The 18,236-nt window shown below is 44.6% G+C and overlaps 1 protein-coding gene across 2 annotated transcripts in view; it reads right to left on the reverse strand.

Annotated features, from left to right (window-relative positions):
* Positions 1-18,236, reverse strand: part of Itpr2 (inositol 1,4,5-trisphosphate receptor type 2) — a 457,151-nt gene that overhangs the window by 123,263 nt on the left and 315,652 nt on the right. Inside the window, exons 40-45 of one of the 2 annotated variants that reach the window (XM_045139538.1) lie at positions 17,871-18,051; positions 16,862-17,043; positions 15,567-15,767; positions 11,304-11,414; positions 5,952-6,047; positions 4,291-4,413 (exon numbers count right to left, since the gene is read on the reverse strand). In XM_045139538.1, the coding sequence (XP_044995473.1) occupies positions 4,291-4,413; positions 5,952-6,047; positions 11,304-11,414; positions 15,567-15,767; positions 16,862-17,043; positions 17,871-18,051 (894 nt within the window). Of the gene's footprint in view, positions 1-4,290; positions 4,414-5,951; positions 6,048-11,303; positions 11,415-15,566; positions 15,768-16,861; positions 17,119-17,870; positions 18,052-18,236 lie in introns of both variants that reach the window. The other variant, XM_045139536.1, reaches the window with a different exon arrangement.

The following is an 18,236-nucleotide window of genomic DNA, read 5'->3' on the forward strand; positions in this document are numbered from 1 at the left end:
CAGGAAAATAATCAGCCTGACAGGTAGAGATTAGTGCATGAGGATGTTAATCCACGCACAATTTATTATATCAAATACATTTAGAAACCTAAACGTCTAACAATAAGGAGTGATTAAATAAATTATGGCACATTCAAGTGATGCACAATTATGCAGGCATGAAAATTACATATTCAAAGGCCATTTACTAATTTGGGAAAATGCTCATGAAAAAATTTCAAGCCTATTATTTTGAAAAGGCTTTCACGGGACTAGTGAAGGTGCTCTGTTGCATCTTGATTTAATGTACTGTTTTTGGCGTCCACATCTTGCTGATACATCTCCTGCCCTGAGAGACATATGCATACATCTCTCCATGCTTTTGTTTTGTTTTGAGTCTGAGTCTCACACTGGAGCCTAGGCTGACCTGGAACTCATTAGGTTACCCAGACTGGCATCAGAATCACAGCAATTCTTATTATGCCTCAGCCTCTTGAGTACTGGGAATTACAGAGAGAAGCCACAGTGGCCAGGCCTCCCCACATACTTCTTACTTCAAGTGAATGTTCAGTAAAGAGACTGGCAAAACAAAGCCAGACATTGCTAGGTGATGCCAGCAAAATGATGCAGCGAGACACCCATTGATAAACGTACACAACATTGCTGATCTACCTGACAAAGCGAGCTGCCAGAGAGGACATGGGGTCACAGGGGGAGCCAAGGGCGGGAGTCCGGACACTGGACACACAGCCGGAGTGCTGAGGACATTCAGGGCACAAGAGCAGAGTATTCAAGCTGAATATACTCCCTTTGGGGTGTAATTATAGCTACATGGAGATCAGACAGGGCACTTACAGGAAGCACTCTTTCTTTCTTGTAACACCAACCACAGGAAGGACCAGAAGGGATGCCATGGCAGAAAAGCAGAAACGCCTCCCTCCAAGAAAAGCCTCAACGACAAAAACTGAGAGTCTGAGAGTGCCGAAATAAACTGTCTGCCCACCCCCCACCACCACCAAAAAAAGATGCGTGAAGTGGAACAGGAGGAAGCTCAGGTTGGTTTTGGAATGACTGCACTGCGCAGAGGTGGACCCTGGCCCACGAGGTCACTGCGGCCAGATGCGCCAGGAAGACAATAAGCCTGGGCCCTACCACCGCCCGGAACCACCACGGGTCCCTTCTGCGCCAACGCTGCCCACCGCCTCCATGCCGGGGGCACTTGGGTGTGGAGGGCTCACGGGGAGCTAAGCCGCCCATGGTGACACCCCCTGGCTGCTCGTGGAATGATCAACAGAGCCCCGGTGCGAGTGAAAGCTGGTAACTGAGTCCTAACCGTACTGGACTCAGTTTAACTGTAAATGACACTTTGAACAGGTGGCGCATGCTTTTAATCCCAGCACTTGGGAGGCAGAGGGAGGTGGATCGTCATGAGTTCAAGGCCACCCTGAGACTACATAATGAATTCCCGGTCAGCCTGGGCTACAGTGAAACTCTCCCCCCTCCCCCCAAAAAAGACACTTTGGAACACCGGGTCTTCCAGTGATTAGAAACGCAGAATCTGCGTCCTCCCTTCACTTAGCTTGACCTTTCTTTTCCAGAAGCCTCCCTCGGGGACCCCCAGGTTGCATTTCTGCAAACTACTGCTTTCCACCGTTGTATGTGGGGGAAGTTAAAAGAAAACTCCTCCATCTGGCCACTCAAGCCATTTCCACGTCTGCTGTGTCCTCTCTTCCTCTCAGGAAGTTGTTGTGAACCCTCTGCTCTTCTCCGTCATCTTTGGGCACATGAATTCTTTCCGAACTCGGTCATAGCCCAAATCCATCAGAACCAGTGACCTCCACGCCGTCGTCACTTTCCCTTTCTTTCGTAGCCGGTGTCCTGGCGCCGGGGTCATCTTGGCAGCTCTGACCAACTCTCTTCTTCCATTTGACTCTCTTCTTCCATTCTTCTCAACATACAACGGAGACTTTTCAAAGAATGATTCCTTACTCTTCTGCTAAACTCGCCCAGGCCAGACTGGCCTAACAGAAGCCTTTGCTTGACCTTGACATTTCCATGGCTACCCCACCCTCTGCTGGCCACCTGAGACTGCTTTTTCAAACTTCAAGCAATTTTTCCACTCCACTGGTTTCCGGGGTCATGAGGTTGCTCACTTATGCACAGGGAACAACCTCACCAGACACAGTAAGGCCAGCCTTCAGTGAGGAAAAGACAGGCAACTTGAGGTCCTTTTTTTTTTAAAGCATCCGGTTGCATGCTCTGGTCTGTTCTTTCCTGCCTCCTTCCTCCACAGAGCTACATTGTCTGAAGGACCTTTTCTGGCCCCTGCACTGTCCTCCTGTGCTCCAATAGTAGTCAGACTGATGCTAATGCTCACCCTGGGATTATTTCCATTCACATGCACTTTTGATTCATTCTTCCTTTTTTTTTTTTTTGAGGGGGAGGGGAAAACGGGCGCATCGGGTCCTCCATCCACCGCTGCAAGGTAACTCCAGACGTGTGAGCCACCTTGTGCGCAAGTGTGACCTCACCCACGCGTCACCTTGTGCGTCTCACTGACATGGGATCTGGGGAGTAGAACCTGGGTCCTTCGGCTTTCCTGGCAAGCACCTTAACTGCTAAGCCATCTCTCCAGCCCTCTTTGTTTTGCTTTCCAGCTTGACTTGATTTCTGTCACCTGATTTTTTTCCTTCTCTCTAAAATAGCACGTTCCCTTGCATGCTGAGTGTCTGTGTTTTCACTTCCTCCAGCTCGTCCCTCACCTCGGCTTTCGGTTCCTCGTCATCTGAAGCGTTCTTTTGTCCTTACGGCTGTAACCTGTCTGCCTTCCTTGCTTGCCGACGTATGTGTTGTGACATAGTACAAGGAACCTTGACATCTCAGCACACCAGCTCCATCCCCAAACAGTAGCCATCTCTTGTTAGCAGCTTCTGAATCCGACTCCTTCCTTCCCTTGCACTTCCGCTAACATCATTCACGTTTACCTCTATTATGAAGAAAGAAATGTCCGGAGAGCAACCTTTCAAAGACAGTCTCCCCAGACTCTGACCTTATGCCCACCAATGTTGATTTGATCAGCAGAGAAGATGAATGGGAAGCGGACGGAAAGACTGTCAATGGAGGAAACTGGCCAGAGAGTTCCAGATGTTTGCAAAGCCTGAACTATATACTCTGTAAAACGAGGGAGATGCTGTGCACAAAATAAAATTGGCATGAGTACATGCAAAATATTTAGCTTTTAAACCAAACTATGTCAAAAAATGTGCATTTAAATTAGATCATGCTCATGGAATTCAGTTTATCACATAAGACTTACCAAGTATAAGCTTTTTACAAGCCAGGAAATGGAAACTGGCCCTCCAAATGAGTTGAAAAGACTGATTTTTCACAGTGTCAGAAGTGCACCGTCCCTCTGTGGCTTCTACAGAAAGCATGCCTTCCTTCCCACGCTGTCTCCTCACAGGTCTCGCCTCCTGTTGCCTCACGGGCCAAGTGTAACCCTTTCCCCCAATATTCTGTCCTCAGCAGCCCTTGTCCTGGGACCTCACAGGCTGGAGTACAGCCCTCCATTCGCCCTCTGACCCCTCAGCAGCCTCTCCCCCTCTCTCGTGAAGGCTTCTCCCTGTTGGAGTGTTTCACCTATTCATGGGCTCTGGCCAGGTCATTTCCATTCCTTCTGGGCCCAGCCGTTTTTGGTGCTAAACACGGCTTTCTTACAGGTGTTCCCGAGCATGCCCTAAGGTACATAACTGGGCATCTGAGGGGCTTGTTATTCTCTTTAACCCATACCTTGGTGAAGAAGTGAAGGGGCCAGAACTTTTTTAAAGAAGTGTGATAATGAGCTGGAGAGATGGCTTAGCGGTTAAGCGCTCACCTGTGAAGCCTAAGGACCCTGGTTCGAGGCTCGGTTCCCCAGGTCCCATGTTAGCCAGATGCACAAGGGGGCGCATGCGTCTGGAGTTCGTTTGCAGAGGCTGGAAGCCCTGGCGCGCCCATTCCCTCTCTCTCTCCCTCTATCTGTCTTTCTCTCTGTCTCTGTCGCTCTCAAATAAATAAATAAAATATTTTTTTAAAAAAGTGTGATAATAAGACATCAACCTAAAACATGATTGCCAGGAAAGCAAAAACAACGTAAATACAAGATGTCGCCTTTAATCCCAGCACTCGGGAGGCAGAGGTAGGAGGGTCGCCAAGAGTTTGAGGCCACCCTGAGACTACAGGGTGAATTCCAGGTCAGACTGGGCTAGAGTGAGTGAGGCCCTACCTCAGAAAACAACCCCAACAAAAATATATACATATAAAAGGTAATACCTGATGGGCCAGAATGTAGATGTTGTGTCCGACATCCTTTGGGGAGACGCCGTCATCTCCACCCTCCTCTTCCCGGTGGTCACTCTCTCGTCCCTGGTCATAGGCACTTTTCATCACATCCACCTAGCAGAAAAGGCAGAAAGCGGGGTTTGAAACGTCACGGCACCCATCGTATTGCTTATGAGCCATACTTTAAAGTTGGGAAGCTTCACGACACTCAAGAACATAAAAGAACTCAAAATGAAACAAAGATTGCATGCTTTCCCTCATAGTTGAATTTTTGATTCAAACGTATGTATATACGCATATACATAGATCTGGAGAACACAGAGTTCGAATGCACACTATGGGAAGGGAGGAAGAGATAGTAAATGAATGCCTGGATGTGAAAGCAGAAGGGAGGGATATTTAGGTGGGGAGGGAGGGTGCCATCAAAAGAAAGAGAAGGGCAGGGAGTGGTCCAATGGGGAGGGGGATATAGAAAAGCAAAGTATTGTGAGACATATCTATGAAAACACCATAATGCAACCTATCAGCTTGTATGCTAACTTGAAATTTAATTACCAAAAGAAAACATTATTGGAAGCCATACTTCTTTAAAATAAACATGGAATTACATTATTCCTATGCTATCCCTGGTTTGCCTTGGAAATTTTTCTCCTTTGACTTTTGAATACTAAGAGAGCTGAAGTTCCCACAATGTAAAAGAACTTGGAGGGGCTGGAGAGATGGCTTAGTGGTTAAGCACTGGCCTGTGAAGCCTAAGGACCCCGGTTCGAGGCTCCATTCCCCAGGACCCATGTTAGCCAGATGCACAAGGGGGCGCATGTGTATGAAGTTCGTTTGCAGTGGCTGGAGGCCCTGGCACACCCATTCTCCTCTCTCTCTCTCTCTTTCTCTGCCTCTTTCTCTCTCTGTCTGTCACTCTCAAATAAATAAAAATAAAAAGAAAATACGAATGAAAGCCAGACGTGGTGGCACATGCCTCTAATCCCAGCACTCGAGAGGCAGAGGGAGGAGGATCGCCATGAGTTCGAGGTCACCCTGAGACTACAGAGTTAATTCCAGGTCAGCCTGAGACTACAGAGTTAATTCCAGGTCAGCCTTGCCTAGAGTCAGACCCTACCTCAAACAAAAAAAAAACAAATGAACTTTATTTTTATTATTTTCAGAAAAACATAAATAAAACTTGAGGAGAAGGGCTACAAATATTTTCCCATGCCTTCCTGACATACAATCATTTGTAGCTATCCACAGGGATGGGTTTCAGGATGTAACTCAGGGTGCCCACATCTGTGGGCGCTCAAGTCTCTCATGTCAGATGGGATGGTGCCTGCATGTGACCTATGAACACCTTCCTGTCTAATCAAAACTGTCTCCAGATTGCTTTTGACTCACGTGACTATTTGGCAAGTTAACATTACACTGTATTTATAGAAAATAATGACAAAAACTCTGATGTAAGTCTTGGCAGGATATAATTTTTTTTTTTAATAGTCTGACCCACAGGTTTTAGATCTATGATATGGTGCCCACGTCTGGACAAGGGTAGTAGCCTGGGTGCATCTGGCAATAGCTGGGCTCACTTTCCGACACTCATATCGCAAGAAAGTCGCTTTCAGGCTTTTCATTATGAACACGGCGGCACAAGGGTTTCTCACCAGTTCCCTGGGCCTCATGTTGAAAAGAATCCGCTCTGCATTCTCGCTGTCATGTCTGCTCTCCATGACGGCCAACAGGAGCTTAGAGGCATTGTTCTGGAAACACGGAAGGGGTTAATGTACACAAGGCTGATTTTGTGGGTTAATGATCACTGCGTTTATCTTCATTGGGGTTACCAGGGTCTTTTAAAAAATGAAATCATGCAGAATTGAAGATTAACTGCTTGTTTCCTTTGTCCCCTTAACCTTTTAAAAATAGATTGCTTTACTTTATTTTCAGTACAAAAACTACCGTGCCTCAAGAGATACGTTACAAAGCATATTTTAGGTATCAGTAAAGTGTGACTAAGTGGAAAAAAATGACTTGTTGTGTAATGCACCAGGATGTAACTATATTTCCCTTCACTATTTTCTAAGTGGGCATCTTCATGTTGGCATTTTTTAATTGTTAAAATTTTCTGTTTTATTTATTTAAGAGAGAAAGAGAGGCAGATAGAGAAATTTAGAGAATGGGCTTCCATCCACTGCAAATGAACTCCAGATGTATACGCCACCTCGTGCATCTGGCTTGTATGAGTACTGGGGAATAGAACTTGGGTCCTTAAGCTTTATAGGCAAGCCCCTTTAACTGCTAAGCCATCTCTCCAGCCCTATGTTGGCATTTTTTTTAACAAGGCAATACGGTAAGCAACGACCAGTGATACTTATAGACAAGGAAGTATACAGACTTTAACACAATTGTTTTTAAAACGAAATAATGGTAGTAGCATATCAAAATTTGACATTAATGCGAGCAATCATCAGTGAGAGCTGATATATAAAATTCTAACTTTGTGAGTAAGAAATGCAATATAGACTTGTTACTGACAGCTTACTACTTTTACCATATGGCATTATAAATACAACATGTTTACAATCTGGCTTGCAGAAGAATAATATTTTCTAGGTCTGCTTAGTAAAAAATAAAAATAGCTGATGCTGCCTGATGGATTCTAATGTTGTTTGTAAACATTTAATCTCAGAAATTTCTACTTACTGACATCAAAAAGGTTTCTTACACACTTTCAATCCAAAATGAGGAGCAGAAAGTCACAGAAAGCAAGGGCTCCCAGACATCTGCATAGACACTTCTGGAACCTGTGCTTTCCATAGCATTGCCACAGAATCTTGGCAAATCACAAGATGGGATAAAAAATACCTGGGAAATATTTTCCCAATTTTTTCATTGCATTCACTTAGATTAAAAGCCTTACTCTCTATAGACACCCTGGTGGGAGCACAGGAGAAATCAAGTAAGTGGTTGTAAGGAACTTCTAAGACTCGGGAGTTAAGATCTTTATAGAATTAAAAAAAAAATAGATTCAATCAACATTTTATCTACTTGGATAGCCATCACACAGATTCTGATGTAGCCATGCACACTGTTTACTTTGTTTTTAATGAGAGAAAGAGGAAGGGGGAGGGAGAATACACGTGAGTTGGCACACCAGGGCCTCCAGCCATGCAATCGAACTCACTCCAGACGCCGTGCCATTCTGTGCCCGTGTGATCTTTCACGCTTGCTTCACCTTGCGCATCTAGCTTACGTGGAACCTGGAGAGTTTAACACGGGTCCTTAGGCTTCACCGACAAGTGTCTTAACCGCTAAGCTATCTCTCCAGCCCTTATTTAGTTTTTCTATGAAATTTTATGCAATCTTTTTAGCAGAATTCAAAAGCATCCTCAAGTGTCTAATGTCACTCAGAAATCATCCTAAAGATGATAAAGATGGTAGTAACAACTGTGCCCCTGTGATCAATTACAAAATGCTTTCAGGACTCAGAGGAGGAACTGGTGGTATTTTTTCTCTGAGCTATTTTCATAGTTTGTAGTTCTCCATCAATCCTAAAGTTTGTTTTTATAATCCAGGATCCTGTACAAACAATGTAACTTTAAGGATTAATGGAGAGCTTTGATCCTTAGTGAAATCTCAACAGACTTTCACAGAATCAAGAGCTAACACCTTGGCAACAGTAGCAATGTTCTCTAACGAGCTGTGCACAGTGGGGCCAATACAGAACAGCTTAAAAATGCATCCAATTTCAGATACTATTGGCAATATGGTATTTTTAACCAATTTCCTTTTTCATACTATGTCAGAAGAATAAAAAGAAATTTTGTAAAAAGACATAGAAGTCTGAATCAATTTGAAAGTACGAGACAAGATATACTAAAAATATCAAATGGAATGCCAGAGTTAAGAGGGATTTCTCTTCCAAAGGAAGCTGTTATTCTTTAAAACAAGAAAAGTGCCACTTGTTGACAAACATCATACTTTATATTCACAGACCAGTTAGAAAAATTAAAGTGTAACATGAAGAGCAATACTGCACTCGAAACACTCAAAAAGCCTTTCACTACATGAGTGTATAAAGTACATCTTAAATTATTTATAACATTGTATTACATTTAAATTGTAACTAGTACATACTTATAGTATTATATTTTATTGAAAATACATTTCAAAAGTTATAGATAATTAATCCATCAAATTCAGGAGTGAATTTTGCACAGAATTCATTATTTAAAGCACCTTACACTCATGAAAATTCCCCCAAATTTGCCAAGTAAACATGTTCTCATGTTAGCCAATATAGGAAGAACTCAGATATTTACAAAGACATACTCGGGCTGGAGAGATGGCTTAGTGGTTAAGCGCTTGCCTGTGAAGCCTAAAGACTCCAGATCGAGGCCCAGCTCCCCAGGACCCACGTTAGCCAGATGCATAAGGGGGTACATGCATCTGGAATTCATCTGCAGTGGCTGGAGGCTCTGGTGCTCCCGTTCTCTCTCTCTCTTCCTCTTTCTCTCTCTGTCACTCTGAAATAAATAAATAAATAAAACTAGCCAAAAAAAAAAAAAATCGAGGAAAATTAGAAAGACACACTCATACCATTCTGTAAGTTAAAAAAAAAAATTCAAAGCCAATACATACCTTTGGGATTGAGATACACTCTGCTTTAGCCAACTGGCACATTTTTAAAAGGTATAAATCAATTGTGCTACTGAAGTAAATAAAAATATAATGATCCTTTTACTTTTTAAGAAAATACACTCTGATATGACTTCTGGTGTAACATGCTTTTGAATCACCCTTATGGTTTTACATTAGATCTGGGTTTGTGATAAGCCATAGCCTGTATATTATGGTAAATGGATGTCACCTCAAAGCCTAGTCTTTGGGGGCTGGAGAGATGACTTAGCAGATAAGGTGCTTTTCTGCCAAGCCTAATGACCTGGGTTCAATGCTACAGCACCCACATAAAGCCAGATACCGTGAAGTTCATTTGTAGCGACTAGAGACCCTGTATACCCATTCTCTCCCCCTCTCTCTCTCTCCTCCCTCCTATATCTCTCTGTGCTTTTATAAATAAATAAAAAGCATAGCCTTTGGACAAGTTAAGTTTTCAAAACAGCAAAAGTCAAGGCTTCTGTATGCAATTTCTTGAGGGACAAAAAGATGAGCATACATCATTTCTACTGCTTCTAGCTTTCTGACAGTCACACTGGCCTGGGCAGATCCAAAGAAGGGCACACAGGGGTCAAAGGGCACAGAGGCCATGCCGGTAAGGTCACCTCCAACCTGACATGAAGGGGGTGGGGGTCAGGGCTTACATAGGCTACAAACAAAACCAGTCAAAAAAATATAAACTCAGAGAGATGGCTCAGTGGTTAAAGGAGCTTGCTTATAAACCTGACAACCCGGGTTTGACTCCCTAGTACCCATGCAGAGCCAGACACAGAGAGTGGTTATGTGCATGCATCTGGAACTTACTTGCAGTGGCAGGAGGCCCTGATATGCCCATTCTCTCTCTGTCTCTCTCTCTCTTACTCTCTCTCTCTGTGTCTGATTCTTTCAAATAAAAAAACAAAAATACAAACTCACTCTCTATTACGAGAAGAATGTACCTGCTAAGAGTCTTACAATTTCACACGAGTATGATACACACACACGTGTGTGTGTGTGTGTGTGTGTGATATGTTCTATTGCATAAAATAGCATTTCTACATCCTGTTGGTCATTAGTTTATCCACAATGTTTACCTTAAATTTCTATGATTTTTGCAGAGATCTGCCTGAACAGGAAAAAAAAAAAATGTATTTAACCAAGTGATTATATATTCTTTTTGCCTGGTTAACACTAAGCACAATGATGTGATCTTTAATAATTTATTTCAACTGAATATCACAGACACAGGACCTTAGCATTTGAGATTTATAGAGCTTATTGTGGGGTTTTGTATTCATTTGTCTATTTTCACCTGAGCAAAAAGTTCTCCAACATGAAAAAAATGACAATGCCGCTAGTCTCTTGGCTTCTGATAACCACACGTGCTGAAAGTGTGCGTGAGAGACTCTAGCTCAAGGGACTGTGAAGGTAGAGGCAGAGGCAGAGTCTAACGTGAGGGATTTAAAAGGAGAGAAATACGACGAGAGTGCCACACTCCTGGGCAAGATCTAATTAACTGTGACTTTCTAGATGGGACTCTCCAGCCAAGGTAGATTAAAAACCCACGGCTCAGTGACTACTCAAAGCTTTTTGCTTCCATCTATAATGAAAATAGAGGGCTGGAGAGATGGCTTAGCGGTTAAGCGCTTGCCTGTGAAGCCTAAGGACCCCGGTTCGAGGCTCGGTTCCCCAGGTCCCACATTAGCCAGATGCACAAGGGGGCGCACGCGTCTGGAGTTCATTTGCAGAGGCTGGAAGCCCTGGCGCGCCCATTCTCTCACTCTCTCCCTCTATCTAGCTTTCTCTCTGTCTCTGTCGCTCTCAAATAAATAAATAAAATATTAAAAAAAAGAAAATAGAAGGAGAGAGGTGGAGCATGATGTCTGGTGCAGGCTTCACATCTGGACTCTGCCTCCAAGGTATGCTCATGTCTACCAAGAATTCAGAGAGCCTTTTCTGCAGGAAGGACGAGTGTGTCTTTCTGACCATCCAGGAGTTGAAACTGTGATCCTATCTTGCTTTTTAATTTTTTTTTAATTTTTTTTTTTTTTTTTTAGAGAGAGAGAGAGAATTGGCATGCCAGGGCCTCAGACACTGTAATCAAATGGCATACACTTGCACCACCTAGTGGGCATATGCGACCTTGCACCTGCCTCACCTTTGCATCTGGCTTACACGGGATCTAGGGAATCAAACATGGGTCTTTAGGCTTCTCAGGCAAGAGCCTTAAGCGCTAAGCCATCTCTCTAGCCTGATACCTTTTTTTTTTCTTTTTTACAATAGCTAATTGAAGAGTTAGAAGTGACCAGGCAGAAGTTTCGCATGGAGAAGGAACTTCCCCGTCTGAGCAGAGGTGGCTGTACCTTCAGTTGCAGCACCAGGTCCATCCGGTACTTGCCCAGAGGGTTGATGTCATTCAGAATCAGAGCAATGATGATATCAATCCCATTCGATTCATGAGTAGCAATGCAGGTCTAGAAAACAAAAGAATTGTAAAGAAAGAACATCCTGGGACCCTAGGAAGATGTCAGATCTGCTGGCCTAGGTTCAATTCCCAAGCCACCCACATAAACCAGATGCAAAAAGTGGGGTAAGCGCCTGGTGTTTATTTGCAGCTGCAAGGGGCCCTGGCACATACACATTGCATGTTTTCACACGTACTCACACACAGGTAACTTTTTTAGAATGATGTTTATGACATAACACCACCAGAAATTGTAAGAAATAAAACAGTAGAATCATCTTTGTCTACAACTTTAAAAATGTAATTTATGTTTAATTTTAAGCATGTGACTCACTTTTCTGTAGGGTCTAATAACTGACTGGTATAGATGAAATGTCTTTGGACATAGAACACTAAGAGACCAGCTTTTCCTTTTATGAACAAGCAAGAGAGAGAGAGAGAATTGGTGTGCCAGGGCCTCAGCCACTGCAACTGAACTCCAGACACAGGACCCGCCTTGAACGCACGCATCACCTTGTGTACATGTGTCACCTCGCACATCTGGCTTATGTGGGTTCTGAGGAGTCGAACCAGGGTCCTGAGGCTTCACAAGCAAGCACCTTGACCGCTAAGCCATCCCTCCAGCTCAGACACCATCTTTTAACATGAAGAATTACAGAATTTCAAAGATGACTGGTCAAGTTCAATACTCTATCAGTCAATAAGTTTTAATGGACCCATTGGTGTAGGAGAGCCTTAAGCTGGAGTCTTAAGAGCTGACCTTAAAACCTACGAGAATAGGAAGGAGGGAGAAGTGTATGCAACTTCCCCACAGCTCACGGAAACCCTTAGGCTCAGCGGCTATTCCCTGCAAAACCAGTGACAAAAGATGTTCCGGAGAGCTGCACAGGGGTGATGGGGTGTCTCCTGGAGTGTGGGGGCATACTTTCAATAATGGTGGTTAGGGGACAAGATCAGCAGGTCTGTGAACTTGAGAAGTGTGTAGCAGGATCTGGACTGGGGCAAGTATAAACACACCCTTAGCGTTGAATCGGCATGTTTGGAACATGAAGGCCTATGATGCTGAAAGTTTGGACTGGGTTGTACCCAGCTTAAAAGTCAGCAGTATGGAGCCGGGCATGGTGGCGCATGCCTGTAATCTCAGCACTTGGGAGGCAGAGGCAGGAGGATCACTGTTAGTTCGAGGTCACATTGAGACTCCATAGTGAATCCCAGGTCAGCCTGAGCTAGAGTGAGACCCTACCTTGAAAAAAAAAAATTCAGCAGGATAAAGGCTACATGTGTGGGCTGGTCTTAGCAAGCTATAATGTGATAGGGAGTTTGAAAAATCAAAACCTCAGTGAATTACACAAGACAGGGCCACCGAAATCAGCACAGCTGCTTCATGTCAGCCTCATCTTCTTGTCGCAAAAGCACATTGTCATAGAAGAAAGTGGGCTCGCCCATCTTTCCACATTATCTGCTGAAGTTTTTTTCTCCTCATTAAAATGTTTTCCAGGGCTGGAGAGATGGCTTAGCAGTTAAGCGCTTGCCTGTGAAGCCTAAGGACCCCGGTTCGAGGCTCGGTTCCCCAGGTCCCACGTTAGCTAGATGCACAAGGAGGCGCACGTGTCTGGAGTTCGTTTGCAGTGGCTGGAAGCTTTGGCGCGCCCATTCTCTCTCTTTCCCTCTATCTGTCTTTCTCTCTATGTCTGTCACTCTCAAATAAATAAATAAAAAATGAACAACAAAAAATTAAAAAAAAAATGTTTTCCAAACTTGTGGGAAATTTATTTGTCAACTGTTTCTAGAATTTTCTAAAGAAATATTTCCTTCCATACATTTCCAGAATGTGGGGGATTATCTATGAGATTCCTGTTATTTTATTATATGTTTACTTTTAGTAAATTCTTCAATTTTATTCTAAGACCCCAAAGTAGAGAACTAATAGGTTTTCTATAAACTAGTAAGGGCATATATGATGTATGCGTTTTCCAGTGTACACAGAGATGGATTTTATCAACAGCAAAACCAAACCTATGAATTTGCATATTTGAATGTAGCCAAAGGAAGGGTAGGGCTCCTTGCAGTGCATGCTTCCAAACACAAAATGGCCTGAATATCCACGACCTCACAGTGCCTGGCACTACCTACACAAGACCATCATAAGAGGAGGAAAAGATCATGACATCAAAACAAAAGAGAGACTGATTGAGAGATGGAGGGGGTATGATGGAGAGTGGAGTTTCAAAGGGGAAAGTGGGGAGGGGGAGTTACCATAGTTTATCGTCTATAATTATGGAAAGTGTCAATAACTTTAAAAACTAAAAAGAAAAGAAACAGCTTCAAATCAACAGTTTGGCTTTCTTCCATCATACAAAAGTAAAATACAATCCTTAACAATGAAGGACACCAATCCACAAGCTCTTTTATTCATATGCATGTGACCGAGAAGGGAAGAGCACGCCTGTAACAAATTATAGTCATGGCTTTAAGTTAGGTACCTATAGCTGAATGTATACAGTATGTGTATATTCAGACACATGTGTACACAAGCAGGCACTTATGCATGCAGATGTAAAATATGATTTGCAACAGAAAATCTAACTTCTTTTTTACATTTCTATTCTGTCAACCACAAATGTTTGGTCTTGACTGCTTCTTTGAAACTTCTGTCCATAAATGTTTGTGGTTTGAAGATGTTCCCCCAGGTGGATCTTTACTGTGGTGGAGGCTGAGTGGCCAAGGTCAACATGTCGGGGTGGCCCTCATGTGTTCTGTTACCTCGACTAGTGTGCGTTCTTGGAGCCACACACATGAATCAAAGGCAAGTATTCTGAACACCAGAACTCAACCATGGTGCCCAGCCCTGCCCCAAAGCATTGCAATGAAAAGAGCAATATTTGGGCTCAGAATGAAGAGGTACAAGGTGGCTCGATACCTTACCAAGTGTGGCTGTACACAGCTGAGTGACTTTACATTGTGCAGCTCTATACAGTATTGAGTGGAGCTCCATGCTATACCGAGTGTGGCTGTACACTGGACAGAATGCAGACATACACAGTACGAGTGTGGCTCTACACAGTACTGAGTGTGGTTCTACACAGTACCGAGTGTGGCTCTACTTAGTACCGAGTATGGCTCTACACAAAACCGAGTGTGGCTCTACACAGTGCCGAGTGTGGCTCTACTTAGTACTGAGTGTGGCTCTACACAGTGCCCAGTGTGGCTCTACAAGTACTGAGTGTGGTTCTACACAGAACCGAGTGTGGCTCTACACAGTGCCGAGTGTGGCTCTACTTAGTACCGAGTGTGGCTCTACACAGTACCGAGTGTGGCTCTACTCAGTACCGAGTGTGGCTCTACACAGTGCCGAGTGTGGCTCTACACAGTACCGAGTGTGGCTCTACACAGTGCCGAGTGTGGCTCTACTTAGTACCGAGTGTGGCTCTACACAGTACCGAGTGTGGCTCTACTTAGTACCGAGTGTGGCTCTACACAGTACTGAGTGTGGCTCTACTTAGTACCGAGTGTGGCTCTACACAGTACTGAGTGTGGCTCTACTTAGTACCGAGTGTGGCTCTACACAGTACTGAGTGTGGCTCTACTTAGTACCGAGTGTGGCTCTACACAGTACTGAGTGTGGCTCTACTTAGTACCGAGTGTGGCTCTACACAGAACCGAGTGTGGCTCTACACAGTACTGAGTGTGAACTAAGAACAGCTCTCTGTGACACTGGAAAGTCAATCTCTGAGTCAACGGAATGGGCGCAGTCGTGCCCACCTCATAAATGTACTGCTGCAGAGCAGAGGTGATGCACTCCCCACACCGCAGTGGAGCCAAAGCAAGCTTGCTCCACAAACCCTGGATTCACTATCTAGGAAAACTGAGCAGTTGGGAAGAAATACATACACTTTAAAAAAAAAAAAAAAACCTTTCATTAGCTCTGATTTTTATCATAAACATTTTCATGGGAATTTTCTTTTGCAGTGAAATTAAATAAAAATATGGCACAGTACCCACTTGTCTGTAATTCGGTCTCTGTGTGTTTGGTTAGGAAAGCCAAAAATGGCTGGGAAAGTAAGAAGAAAGATCTTTCAATGGCACTCAAAGGCTGGCTCTGTCTCCAGCCTGGTACTCTGTCCAAGCTGCAGCTCCTGTTGCAGGAAGCTGTCACGGCTACCTGGTTTTCATGGCAGGGCCCTTGACAGTACTCGGTCAGGCTCTCCAGCGTCTGGTTGACCAGCGCCACGTTCTTCTCGTTGATGTACAGCCCCAGCAGGCCCAGGCCACCCGTTGTGCTCCCGCAGATACAGTCCAGAAACTGAAGGGTCTCACAGACAAGGTTGTAATTTGTTTTGTTGTTCTGGTTTCTCAAGAAGTTCTGGGGGGAGAGGGGGAGAAAGCAGCAACGTGAGCTGGAGAGCTGGCTCAGCAGTTAAAGGTCCTTCCTTGCAAAGCCTGAAAGCTGGGACTCAAATCCCCAGCACCAACATTTTATTCATTTTTTATTTATTTATTTGAGAGCGACAGACACAGGGAGAAAGACAGATAGAGGGGGAGAGAGAGAGAATGGGCGCACCAGGGCTTCTAGCCGCTGCAAACAAACTCCAGACACATGCGCCCCCTTGTGCCAACGTGGGACCTGGGGAACTGAGCCTCGAACCAGGGTCTTTAGGCTTCACAGGCAAGCGCTTAACCACTAAGCCATCTCTCCAGCCCAGTACCCACATTTTAAAGCCAGACAGATGCACACAGGGGTACATGTGTCTAGAGTTCACTAGTGGCAAGATGCCCTGGTGCACCCATTCCCCCCTCCTCTCTCTCTCTCTCTGCTTGCAAATAATAAAATAAATAAGACAATACAATGAAAGGATTAAAAGGAAAGCACGTCTCTCCCGGAGGCAGTGTGCCCACTGGGAGCTGCTCAGGTGCCCTCTCTTGCTCACTGGCAACCAGGCCAGTCAAGGGTTTCTCCTCGTGTGTGGCTTTGCCGTGCGTACAAATAACGCACAGGTGTTCAGAACTGTCAAGTAAACTTTGTTTCAAATGACTAAAATGTACTCAGAATCTTTGCTCAATGAATGTGCACTGGGGAGATAAAAACACTTGACATTACAAGCAAGAGGCCTGAGTTCAGACTTCACAGACCACACACGCACCCCAAAAGGAGAGAGAGACAGAAAGAGCTATGAATTGGGTTGAAACGATTAACTGTGTTAAATCTGAAATGACGAAAGGCAGAGATTAAACAAGTCCAACAAGCGTGCAGCAGGAGGAAGAGAAGGTGTCCATCACTGGGGACTACAGAGGTCGGAGCTGTGGACACATGGGGTGACCGAGTGGGAATGGGATGTTCTCGCGCGTGGAAGAGTTTTCCCTGTGGATGCAAAGCTCCCTGGCAGCTCCAGGAAAGTGCCGCGCGTGGGTGCCGTGACCGAAAGGCGCAGGGCGGACACACAAGGCGGCGCAAACTACCTGAAGCTCGCGGTTGTGATTCTCGCACAGTAACTGCAGAAAGCGCAGGATGGGCCGCATGATGGCGATGGTGGGGCTCATGGTCACCTCCTCGGCGGACCTCTCCTCGGAGCCTCCTGCTTCTGGTCCCGGGCACATCACGTCCACTTCGGGGTCCATCTCTCTTCGGTACACACAGTACGCTTTGGAGGTTGCAGAGGAAGCCTGTGATAACTGCCCTTTCATGCCCTCCCTCAAATGCAGCGGCGAGTCTCTCGCTGTGAATCAAGGCAACACGCTTAGGTTTCCGGGACTCACCTCTTTTGACTCAAGGAAAGAAAAAAGGACGCCCAAATGCTCTCGCAATGGAATTAAAAAAAAAAAAAATCACCTGAAAAATAGTACGACAATCTCCCAAAGGGGACTGGAGGTGACAATGAAAATGTTAACATTTGCCTAGTCAATTTCAGAATTTCCTGAAACCTGAGCATCAGAAAGACGCACGCGCATGTATACACACACACACACACACAGAGAGAGAGAGAGAGAGAGAGAGAGAGAGAGAGAGAGAGCTCAAGGATACCAGTGAATAAAGACACATAGCAGCACTCTAACCTAAGAATTCAATACATTTTGTGGGACAAACATGCCAAATTCAAGATGTTAACACCTTCACCATACGTAGTTAGCAGGCTGGCCCTTTTGTTATTTCAAATACAAATAGTGTTATATAAACTGTTCTCTAATTCCCATGCTCAGCCCGATGGCGTCAGGTGGGGCTGTCCCTCTATGGCATGGCCCGATGAAATTCAGTATTTGATTGTCGCCAGTGGCCCTCACACCAATTAAACTTCATTTCAGCTTGGTCAGGCAGGGATGGTTTAGTCAAGCCCCTAACCAACACTCTTTATGGATGGAAATCCACAGCCGGAGACACAGTGGGGAGAATTCAACCGAGACAACAGTGAAGATAACGGCATTCGCTCTCTCATCTCCCGTGAGTCTCCCCAATGCACAGGGCCCCCCTTACCTCTCGTGCGCAGACCAGATGTGAGGTCGCCGTCTTCCTCTCTCTTCTTGCTTTCCAAGTCAACGGTGTTAACTGTCACCGTGGATCTTACCTCTTTCTGAGCAGACTTCATTCGATCATAGAGAACTTTGAAGAATTTCTCTGACTTTTTTTGCTCATGTAGCTGTTGGTAGAAAGAATACTGCAAGGAAAATACATAGTTTAAGATAACAACACCCAAGGGATGAAAAGGTGTTTTTAATCCTTGAAATAAAGGTGAGCATTATGAATAAAAGCACACACGTAATGTGCTACCCATTACTACTTCATCTTTGGACACATACCAAAAATAGCTAATGGGCTGGAGAGATGGTGGTTAGGTGGTTA

Source organism: Jaculus jaculus, chromosome 22 (assembly GCF_020740685.1).
Source record: "Jaculus jaculus isolate mJacJac1 chromosome 22, mJacJac1.mat.Y.cur, whole genome shotgun sequence".
NCBI lineage: Eukaryota > Metazoa > Chordata > Mammalia > Rodentia > Dipodidae > Jaculus > Jaculus jaculus.